The sequence below is a fragment of the Mirounga leonina genome, unplaced genomic scaffold (assembly GCF_011800145.1).
Source record: "Mirounga leonina isolate KUSES-001 unplaced genomic scaffold, KU_Mleo_1.0 Mir_454, whole genome shotgun sequence".
Lineage (NCBI taxonomy): Eukaryota > Metazoa > Chordata > Mammalia > Carnivora > Phocidae > Mirounga > Mirounga leonina.
The window spans coordinates 15,580,548-15,592,054 of NW_023270763.1; the positions used below are offsets into that span (position 1 = coordinate 15,580,548).

The 11,507-nt window shown below is 40.3% G+C and overlaps 1 protein-coding gene and 2 non-coding genes across 3 annotated transcripts; all 3 read right to left on the reverse strand.

The window, feature by feature from the left end:
* Window positions 1-981: 981 nt before the first annotated feature.
* Window positions 982-11,108, reverse strand: CCT6A (chaperonin containing TCP1 subunit 6A). Its single transcript, XM_034988749.1, has 14 exons — window positions 10,839-11,108; window positions 10,374-10,437; window positions 9,001-9,135; window positions 7,825-7,998; window positions 7,213-7,316; window positions 6,494-6,604; window positions 6,052-6,211; window positions 5,888-5,970; window positions 4,448-4,544; window positions 3,985-4,132; window positions 3,447-3,580; window positions 2,637-2,739; window positions 1,671-1,743; window positions 982-1,398 (listed from the first exon to the last, which is right to left on the reverse strand). Exons 1-14 carry the CDS (start codon window positions 10,973-10,975, stop codon window positions 1,326-1,328), a joined length of 1,596 nt encoding a protein of 531 aa, XP_034844640.1. The 5' UTR covers window positions 10,976-11,108; the 3' UTR covers window positions 982-1,325.
* LOC117999695 lies at window positions 3,802-3,941 on the reverse strand. Its single transcript, XR_004676309.1, has one exon. It is a non-coding gene; the product is annotated as a small nucleolar RNA SNORA15 (small nucleolar RNA).
* LOC117999696 lies at window positions 8,102-8,235 on the reverse strand. Its single transcript, XR_004676310.1, has one exon. It is a non-coding gene; the product is annotated as a small nucleolar RNA SNORA22 (small nucleolar RNA).
* Window positions 11,109-11,507: the final 399 nt, after the last annotated feature.

Below are 11,507 nucleotides of genomic sequence, written 5' to 3' on the forward strand. Positions count from 1 at the left end.
TTTTTTTTTTTTTTTGCCGATGGGTTTGATTGGTCCCAGGCTACAGCCGGGTCTAGAATTTAACGTGTGTGGAGCCAGATAGGTGCAATATTCTCAGGGTTAGCGTTGAGGGACCAGGCCATTCCAGAAGCCCCTTCAATACCCCATGAACAGAACATTTTGACTGATTTCCTTCCTTTTTATATTCAAACCCCTTTTGGGCGCTGGAATACCATTTCCAGATCAAAGACAAGGTTTCAGCTTAACATTTACTGCACACTTATTGTACGCAACTGCCAAGTCCTCAAAAATACAAAGCTTTGCAACACACAACTTCACGGTCCAGGACTGCAGAGATAAAAAATTTTGTGCAGACAGGTGGGAGAAAAAGGGCACTGGAGGGTCTGGGATGGGTACTTCAGCATAAGCAAAGGTGCAGGGGTGTGAAAACATGGTCCACTGAAAATCTCTTATCCCTAAGCCCCCATGCTTGAAAGGTCTTCCACCTCTGCCTTTTCTATTTTCTCCACTTCATACTTTGAGTTTATCAACTCCCTTGCCTCTACCTCACCCATCTTGCTGTTCACTAAAACTTTAGGAAGCATTTTTTTTTTTTTAAAGATTTTTATTTATTTATTTGACAGAGACACAGTGAAAGAGGGAACACAAGCAGGGGGAGTGGGAGAGGGAGAAGCAGGCCTCCCGCTGAGCAGGGAGCCCGATGTGGGGCTCGATCCCAGCACCCTGGGATCATGACCTGAGCCGAAGGCAGACGCTTAACGACTGAGCCACCCAGGTGCCCTTCTGGGGAGCATTTTAGCACAGCTACTTTGAAAGCATTGAAAGTCCCAATGATCCAATAGTTTTACTCATAGGAATTTATACTAAAACAGGGATGCTTTCAAAATTTTAAGTTACTTTAAGTATTTATATTATCATAAAAACTTACAAGTGTAACAGTATAGGGACCTATTGGATAAATTAAAATACATCCATTAGAAGAATTATTAAACCATTATAATTTGTTTTTCAAGGAACATTTAATAACAAGGTAGATAACATATACTTATCTCACATGGTACTTTCATATCACTGAAGCTAAAGCAAAACATCCTTTTCATTGGGTAAAAACAGCCTGCTTAATGTGTGTACATTGCAGTGCAATTTAAAAAAATACTGTAATTTCAGAACTTCAGAATTTAAATGTCAGTGTTCTCTTTTTTCATATGGGAAAAGAAAATGCTTTTGAAAATTATTTGAGGCTTGGACAAAAATTCTGTCGCTATATTCTTAGGATCACTCTGTGGCGTCTTCATGATTCGGATGACACAAGGGAAGCTTCAAATTCAACCTTTTAGAGAAGACATTCCAGCTCTCATGATCTCATCAACCAGGAGTATGTTGGTGGCAATCACAGTGCTGAAAGGAGTGGAAAATCAGATGGCTCAGGTTTGAGATATGAACCCTAATTCAACTCAATTTCCAAACAAACTGCAAATTATATCCAATTAAGTTTCTCCTTTCCCCTCCAAAACATGGAAGGCTAGTTTTATTTCTATGCTTTCAGTTGATCACAATTTTTGCAAAACCAAAAAACCAAAACCAAACCCAAGTAATTAAACAGAACACACCAAATTAAGAGTATGATGATTCCCTAAAGGTTATTTTAGTTTTGGCTTTCTCAAACTTACCAGGAGTGAAGAAGCTGTTTCTTTACACAATAGTTATCCCATACGCCTACTTCGGCTGCTACCATTGGCTCACCTGCAAAGTAACCCAGTATTCTTAAAATCACACATAGCAGGTTATAAGATCAGAATGCTAAGACAACAGAGTATTTTGTGATTTGCTCATCACTGATTATTCTCATTATCCAAAGTTCCTCCCAATTTTGCTCCAAACCATGACTCCTGTATACAGTATCTTTGATTAAGTGGCTGATCTCTACTCAGAAGACTTCTAGTAATAGTAATGCTGTATTTGGTTACCAAATGTTTGAACATCTCTATTTTTCAGGACACATTCTCGTTTGTCCATCTTAAAGTAAAGCACTCGAACTATATAATCTGGCCAAAATGGGCTTATCATTTCCCTCATCCCAGAAACCTTTTCTATTAACTTGAATGTAAATGATGTTATTGACAATAGGTCTTACACATACCGCATGGGTGTCTCTCTCAGTTCTCTTTCTTCCACTTACTGTATTTGTCGATTTTGTGTTATTGCATTTAAGATGAGGGCTTTAAATCATTTCACTACGACTTGGTCCCATCTTCCAGCATTTGCTATCCTCAGCCTTTTCTCACCCATGAATATGATCATCTAATGTATTTTCTTATTAAAGTCCCTAATAAAAGATTGAGTAAAGCCAGCCCAACATGAAATCCTTCCATATTAACCTTAACCACCTACCACTACTCAGCAATATCAAAAATCCATACTCTTTGAAATTATACAAATGTCTACTCTATTCCACTAATTACTGTATCTAGTCATTCCATTTTTATATCATTTTTTAGAACTCAGGGTTCCCTAATAACACTGGTGTCAAACTGCAAAGCATCTCTCCAAGATTCATTTGTCTGCATTTTTTATTCTTCCTGGCTTCATCTCACCTGAATCTAGTTCTCCCCCTACTAATAGTTGCATTGTCTTACCTGTGTTTAAGTCCACACCCACAAGTTGACCTGATTCTGAATGTTCTGCTTTAACTTTAACTAGTGTTTCCTGAAGGTCAAAACCAGAGTTCTGAGCAAGTACCTAAAGCAAACAAATTTAATCCTTTAAGGACAGAACCCAAGAAGTGATAGTCAATCTACAATAAATAAACCATAATTCCAATTAAGAAAAACGAACAAAGGGGCGCCTGGGTGGCTAAGTCAGTTAAGCATCTGCCTTCAGCTCAGGTCATGATCCCATGGTCCTGGGGTCGAGCCCGCACTGGGCTCCCTGCTCAGTGGGGAGCCTGCTTCTCCCTCTCCCTCTGGTTGCAGCTCCCCCTGCTTATGCTCTCTCTTTCAAATAGATAAATAAAATCTTAAAAAAAAAACCCAAACCCTTAATGAAGACAGACCAGTATTTATGTTCAGAGAATAGGCATCTGTTACTAACTCATTGATCCATTTCAAGCCCAGCAACACACCGATCATAAGCAATACCCCCAAATGAGCACACAATAGAATAAAAACAAAAAGCAAGCTTGTACTCTAGTATAACCCCTACACTGCAAACCCTCTAAAAACAGTTTATCTCCTGCACCTGAAACTTCAGATACTCAATTCCCTTCCAGAGGAACCAAATACATTTGGATGATGAGAGATACCTGCTCTAGCTACGTTCAGGAGAAAGCTGATAAAACCTGTTTACTCAAAATCTACATTATGAAAAAGACCCCACATTATCAAATACTTTCATCAGCTAACTCATTTTGATGTAGTTAAGAACACGGACTGTTAAAGCAGTCATACCTTGGGAATAATGAGTAATGCATCAGCAAACGCTTGAACTCCCAGTTGGGCCCTGCCCTTTACACTGGGCTTGTACTTAATCAAGGCTTCTGCCATTGCCACTTCCACTGCACCTGCACCCGGAACCACACAGCCTGGGGGAGGCGGGGAGAGGAGAGAAGTGCTGAACTAACAAAACTGTAGAATCATTTTAAGGAAAGACATAAAACATAACATAAAAAACATTAATTTCCCGAGAATGTAGTATAGCCACCACAATGTTAATACTGCACTTGAAAGCATTATAAGCAACACATCAAATAGCAAAATGGTTCAATTCAACTAGTACTTGCAAGCTCTTAGTATTAGTTCATTTACTTGTATCCACTTTTAAAAATGGTATGCTATGAAAAAGCTTAGCACACCATCACAGGCATTTTAAAGGGAAGACTTTACTTTTGCATGGTGTCTGGCTGTGTAAACTACTGATAAAAAGAACACAGTATTCAGCCATGCCTTTCACACTAGCCAAAGAATATAAATACAGTAAAGATCTTACCATCATCAATAGCATTTTTAACAGCCCTCAAGCCATCTCTTATTGCATCTTTGATTTGAGTGAGTGTGTGCTTATTTGGTCCTTTGATCAATAATGTGACAGAGCGAGGATTGTTACATTTCTCAATAAAAGTGAATTTCTCTTCTCCCTATGTGAATGAAGAAGGGAAAATATTTTCAAAAACAGGATATGGTTGTACAAAGAATGAAAAGAGTAGAGGGCTTACGGAAGAATAAGTAGTATATTAATAAGGGAACAACACACCAATCACATTAAAGCAAATTACTTAAAAAAAAAATGCGTATAAAAGTGATTTTTCCCATCAATAGCTTATCATTACTACACATAACCTTCAAAATGTATGTAAACAAAGCAAAAATCTGATCCTAAGTTTGAATGAATTTTTACTACCGAAGAATTCATGAACCAAAAATTATTATCTTCGGAAAGAAAATACACTTACCAATGTATATTCATAGACAAGTCCTGCATATCCCAAACAATCAGGATTTAGGTCATCAAAGGAATTTAGGGCTACTCCACCACAAGCAAGAGTCAGCCTGAAATATTGAAGTGTGTTTTGGGAGATGTATAAGCAGCTTTGTTATGTATGTTCAAAGAGATCTTTAATAATTTTTATGAAGCAACCTTTCAGAATTACATACTAAAATCCTAAAGTTATTTTTTAAATAACCTTGAACCTTCCCATTCACCACCAACCAGCTAAAAACCAGTCTTTTTTCCTAACTCGACATTTAACCCACGCTTTTTTTTTTTTTTTTTTTACAAGATTTTATTTATTTATTTGACAGAGAGAGACACAGCAAGAGAGGGAACACCAGCAGGGCGAGTGGGAGGGGGAAAAGCAGGCTTCCCACCGAGCAGGGAGCCCCATATGGGGCTCGGTTCCAGGACCCTGGGATCATGACCTGAGCCGAAGGCAGACGCCTAATGACTGAGCCACCCAGGCACCCTAATCCACTCTTTCAAAGTCAGCAAATACTCCTCTGATAAGAAATCTAAAGATGGGGCGCCTGGGTTGCTCAGATGGTTAAGCGTCTGCCTTCGGCTCAGGTCATGATCTCAGGGTCCTGGGATCGAGTCCCTCATCGGGCTCCCTGCTCTTTGGGAGCCTGCTTCTCCCTCTGCCTTTCTCTCTCGCTCTCTCTCTCATGAATAAAAAAAAAAAAAAAAAGAAAGAAATCTAAAGATGAACAAGAGCTCTTTATCGTGGTGAGATCTGGGGAAAAAGTAGTTCTCTGAAACCCCCTGATGCTCTTTTGACATGGTTGGTAACATACATATACATGTCATGGTTTAAAACTAAAGCATACACCAATGTTCACAGCAGCATTATTCACAACAGCCAAAAGGGAGAGACTTAAATGTCCACTGATAAATGGATAAACAAAAGGTGATACACATCCATACAATGGAATATTATTCATCCTTAACAAGAAATGACATTCATTCTAATATGTGACAACATGGATGAACTCTAAAAACATCATGCTAAGTGAAATAAGCCAGCATAACAGGACAAATATTGCACGATTCCTTTATATGAGGTACCAAATTCATAGAGACAAAATAGAATAATAGTATTTACCAGGGGCAGGGGAAAGAAACAAAGTTACTGTTTAATGAGGCGAATTTCAGTTTGGGAAGATGAAGAAGTCTGGAGATGAATGATGATGACGGTTGCACAATAATGTGCATGTAACTTAATGCCACTAGATTGTACATTTGAAAAAAATGAGTAAAATGATAAATTTTATATTATGTATATTTTAATCACAACAAAAAAGGAAAAACACAATAAGAACGGGGGGAAAAGAAGTAATCCCACTTAACTTGCAAAATAAGTAAAATCTACATCACTAAAGTAATATGCTATCCATACCTTTCCATATTTCTCCTTTTAGCTCTACGGAGAGCTACTATACCTTCTTTTGCAAGAGCATCTAAGGAAAAGGGGTCAATTCCCTATAACAAGAACAAAAGTTAGTTACAACAGAAGTCACCTTAAAAATAATAATGGACAATATAGACTCATTTCATTCTCACCTTTTGATTAATAACAACGAATCCTTTATCTGAATCACCACAGACTTTCTTTTTCAGTTCTATTATCTTTTTAACTCTATCTTCAATGAATTTTCTTTCAGCTTTTACAAGTTTCTCTCTCTCTTCTGCACTCTTGTAAAAAAAGCCAGAATTCACTTCTCTATTTAAAAAAAAAGTTACAAAAGGGGAGTGGGGGAGAATGTTTATTTTTTGAGAAGATAAACCAGTAGCCTCAGAAACAGGTCTTGAGATTTAACAAACAGCCACTGAGCTCCAATCCTGCCCCTGGTGTATTTTCAGAGGTTATTTCCTATAATTCACCCGAACCCAACTGAGGCATTACTGCCCTCACAGTGGGGAAACTTAAGTCTCGTAAGGGATGTGCCCAAAATACCAAGCTCCTCCACCTCTCTTTTCCATTTGTAACGGGCTATAAACTCACGTTTTCTCATATTCTAATGACACATTGCATGTGAGGATGTATGCATCTTCTACTCTTTTTTTCATATCTGGATGCCGTGCCCCATGGTCCAAAACAAGACCTCTGATTAAACTGTTGAAACACATAATAAGTCATGTTGTTATTGATTTCCAGATAATAACATACACTAATGAAATTCAAATACTGAATTGAGACTGTATTGATAATTTTCACACAACTTTATTTCTTGAGTTTTTGAAAAAGACTTTTGGGTGAAACCTAGGCAGGTTCAATTATGAAAAAACAATATCCAGAACACAGCGCAAAAACAAGCCATTCAAACAAAAGTAACAATGCTTATCTTGTAAAGAAAATTCTGCAGAGAAACAGTTGCAACTGGTAGGCTCTCAAATGTCATCACCTCCTTTAAAAATTATTTTTTAACTAGGTCTTTGAAATGTAATATATATTCTAAATTCCCCAACAGTCTCCTACTATGCTTTGTAACCTACAGTTTAATAAATCATTGACATAGCTCGCTTTTCAGAATCATACTGACTATAAACATGTAACAATAACCTCATTTCAGGAGGAAACACTACTGAGCAAACTAAATATTCATCTAGGCAATACACATAAATTAAAAGAAAAAGACATCAGCCAAATAATATGTATTATATAAAGTGCCTGAAAATTTGTAAACATACATTGTAAGTATTTCATAGCATTCTACCACCTACCTTGTATCAGTTTCAGATTTATGTTTCATCTCCATGATCTCAACCATGAAGAGGTCAATAGGTTCATCTTGTTTTTTAATGGCCAAAATGGAGTCCACTACAGCCTACAATAAGAGCAGAACCATTAGATGAATTTGATTTGCAGTCCAGACACTTATGTGGCTTGTTCTTCAGAGAAATATACATTTCTTTAAAACCTGAATCAATCTTCGCCTTCTTCTATGAGGTAACAGAATACATTACTCGTAAAGGATTGCAGTCATTTTACATTTCTGACATCTCAATTCATAATTATGTAAAGAATCATTGACATCCCTACTATTCTATTAAAAATATTGATAACAGGAAGTTTTTTCACAATAAAAATCTCAATTTTATAAACCTTTAATGAAAACTCCAATATATCTTTATAGTATGGTCAGGTATACTATTATTTGATGTTCTCATTTCACATACATCAGCCGCTCATTGCCACAAAAAAAGAAACTACTTATCTCACATGGTAGGATACTGTGAAAGTTTTAGATAGCACCTTGTAATTCCAACCAGAAAGTATGCCATGGGTTTCAGTATATAGGTGTACATACCGGACATATACCACATTTAACATACCTCTGTTAAGACATCAGCAAGTTCAGCATGCACTTTAGTGCGTAGAGATGTTCTGGCCACATCTATAAGTGTTTCCCTGTCCATTTCTTTGCTTACTTTGACTTGTTCCAAAAACTGAAGTGCCTTTTCCTTTGCAGCTTCAAATCCTTCTGTTATTATTCTGGGATGAAGACCCTGTAAACATACAATTACATAACCACCACTAACTGGAGTTCTTCAATTAGATGAAAAAGTAAATTTTTAAAGCAATATTCTGGATCATTCATATGCTTTAGTATAATGTGCTGATTTTTTGAATACATTTAAAAGGATAAATAGTCCTTTCAATGCAGAGGAAAAGAACAGACATTACTCTAGCACAGAATCAAAGCCAAGGGAACTATAAAGCACACTTGGGTGTTCACTGTGCAGACCACAGGAATAATGCCCCAAACCTAAAACTGTACTCAGTAGGACCATTTATCTTTCCAATTCACATCATTTACTAACAAAAACAAATAGGGAGATGAAGGGTCCGCTTTTTCTCTCTTCCAAGAATTTCTTGGCACTGGATTACTACTAAGGTTTGCTTTAACCTTCAAACTAACTCAGGGCTAAAAATGTAGTGTAATTCTTCTTTAAATTTACGTTTTAGTTGGCTTTCCTTATAAATATGCCTAGTCCTGAATATCCTGTTTCTAGATCTCAACTATCAATCTGTTATAGACAGACATATGTAAGTAATATGTGATGCAACTTGATTAAAAAAACCCTGCAGGCCGGGCGCCTGGGTGGCTCAGTTGGTTAAGCGACTGCCTTCGGATCAGGTCATGATCCTGGAGTCCCAGGATCGAGTCCCGCATCGGGCTCCCTGCTCGGCAGGGAGTCTGCTTCTCCCTCTGACCCTCCTCCCTCTCATGCTCTCTGTCTCTCATTCTCTCTCTCTCAAATAAATAAATAAGATCTTTAAAAAACAAAACAAAACAAAAAAACCCTGCAGGCCAAGGAAGGTTCCTTAATCTGTCCAGGATCACAATAAACTTGTATTAAGACCAGGATATAGGCTCTGGTTCCCCGAGTTAAGCCCCCTGCTCTTTACATTCTACCATATGGCCTTGCTACTATTAACACCTCAATTTATATAAATAAATTTCCTATATATATAAACTACCATGGAAACACAAGAATCATGTATACTTCAGAAATGTAGAGATCCGCCTGTTTCAGTAGCTCTCCAATGATTAGAACATTGGAAGTGGTACCATCACCAGTTATGTCATCTTGGGCTGTTGCTACTTTGGCTATTAAGGAGGCTGTTGGGTGTTGAATTTGCTGAAAGTAGAAAAAGAAGAAAATTACTTAAGTTGAAATAGTCTAAGTATACCTTAAAATGTGTGAAGGGTCTCCTTAAGTGCATCTATTTGCATAAATTGCCCAAGTGTTCAGCTACATGCCATACTGATTTAAAACTCACCATTAACTATTTTGTACATCCATTTATGGTAACCCAAACATTTTCACATTTAGATTTGAGAAGATTATCTCCACTCTACTGATGAGGAAATCTGAGGCCCAGTTAAGTTTTACTGAAGATGACAGAGTTAACAGTAAGAAATAATTTCAAATCCATGCAAGCTTCTTTAGGACTCTTGTGAGAATAAACCAGGTTCCTTCTAAAATTAAACCTCACTAGCCTCCAGTGTTACTTGGATTGAACAAAAAATTAAAAAGACCTTTTAACAAAGATCATCAGTGAATGCTAAATTGCTAAAAAGTTCTGTAAAAACAGGATATTCATTATGTCTCCAGTATCACCCATAGATTCTTAATTACAAAGGACGCAAACAACGCTCCTGAACTGCTTTTGGTTTTTAAGTCTCCTTATTCTCCTGTAATCTAGAACGGTTTCCCAGCCTTTTGTTTTTGGGGACACTGACAGTTTTAAGAATCTAGGTCAGAGGGACGCCTGGGTGGCTCAGTTGGTTAAGCTTCTGGCTCTTACTTCAGGGTCCTGAGTTCAAGCCCAGGCTTGGGCTCCAAAAACAAAAACAAAAAACCCTAAATTTTATTCTGAACTCAAAACACAGGCAAATCATTTCCTTTTCTTGGATTTTAAGTGCTAGATTTTGGAAACTTAGGGATGAGTAAAACAATTGCTCCTCTCAATAGTCTCACACTCTTTGTCAGTGGGAGGTGGAGAGAGATGTTGACAGAAATCCACGTTTTAAAAAGAGAAAAAGTATAACCATTTTGCACTTTCCTATGTCAATCGCTTAGTTTTTCAGATTTTAACAGAGTTAATTTTAATAACTACAATCCTTTAACCAAGGACTTACATGGCAAGAATAAGGATTCAAAAATAAGTAATCAGATTCCAGGGCTCCTCCCGGCATCGTACTGTCAGTACTATTACTGACTGCATTCCTTTTCTACTTCCTCCATTGTCTGAAAGACCTGCTGAGAGCTGACTCATTTCTCCTATCTTGAATATGAACATTAAAAATCTCACTGCGAATCACATGCATTACGGAAAACCAAGACATTTTCGACCTAATATAGCAGCCTCTCACCATTTCATGAAGCAGGACATTGCCATCTTTAGTAAGCTTGATGTCTCCAGCACCAGAAACAAGCCTGTTCAACGGGCACAAATGAATCACAGTGTGACTTTTTCAACGGAGACCTAACTAAGAGTCCCATTACTATCGGGCTTTACCCAGATCCTAAGGACCTGGGGCCACGCGGCTGGTTCTCCCCACCCGGTAACAGGAATGGTGCAGTGCCCACCCCCTCCCTTCGGAGAAACAGCCGGCCCAACTCTCAGTTAGGGTCCCAGGGCGCAGGGGCGAGCCGCGCACGCGGGCAGCTTTGTTCTCAGCAGAGGTGGCATCGATTACAAGAGGAAACGGCCGGGGCAGGGAACAGGAGCGACCCGGGAGTCTGCGGGTAAGTAGGGCCGCAGCGACGAGCGCAGAGGCCCGGGGGCGCCAGGCCCGTGATGGCGCTAGGTACCAGCCCCGCCAGCCCCGCCTTACATCTTCATGGTGCCCTTAGGCCCCAAGTTGGTCCTCAGCACGTCCTGCAGGCCCCGGGCCGCGCTGATGTTCACCGCCAGCGCCGCCTGGGCTCGAGCCACCTCGGCCTTGGGGTTCAGGGTCTTCACGGCCGCCATAGCTAACCAGCACAGGAAGAGGAGGAGAGCCGGCGTGCGGAGGGCCCAGAGCCCGCTCAGCGTGGCCAGGAGGCGTTCGCGGCGCGGGTCTTCTGGAAAAGTCGGGCGCGTCCGGCCCGCCCCCAGCGTGCCCGTGCGCCGCTACCATTGGGCCGCAGGTCGGCCCGCGCCGCTCATTGGGTCGCGGCGCCTACGGTCCCGCCCCTCGCGGCCAGCCCCGGCGCCATTGCGCACAGGAGCGCCCTGTTCCGGGGCAGTAAGGGCTCGCGGTGGCGCGGTGTCGCCGCCCGCCGGGCCCCAGCTTTGCAGACCGGGGACCTGAGGACGGAGGCGGGGCCTGTGGGCCGCGCGCGTCCGGGCGTGACTGCAGAGCGGGCCGCTCTCTCCTGGAGGTCTCTGGCCGCAGGTGTAGGGTGGGCTTCCTCTTCCCCCCGCGCGCGGGTTGCCCTGCTTCCTCCCCTCGCTTCTTTCTTCCCTGTCACCAGCGTTTTCTTGACTATCTACTGTGTGCTTAGAGGGGTTCTCGGTGCTG

Bases quoted from the DNA above. Each gene is read 5' to 3' on its own strand.
- CCT6A (XM_034988749.1), bottom strand. From the start codon at position 10,975: ATGGCGGCCGTGAAGACCCTGAACCCCAAGGCCGAGGTGGCTCGAGCC. The intron at 3,581-3,984 runs GTAAGATCTTTA...CGCCTCCCCCAG, and splicing joins TAAAAATGCTATTGATGATG to GCTGTGTGGTTCCGGGTGCA. The intron at 1,744-2,636 runs GTAAGACAATGC...GTTACTTTGCAG, and splicing joins GGGTGTGGACTTAAACACAG to GTGAGCCAATGGTAGCAGCC.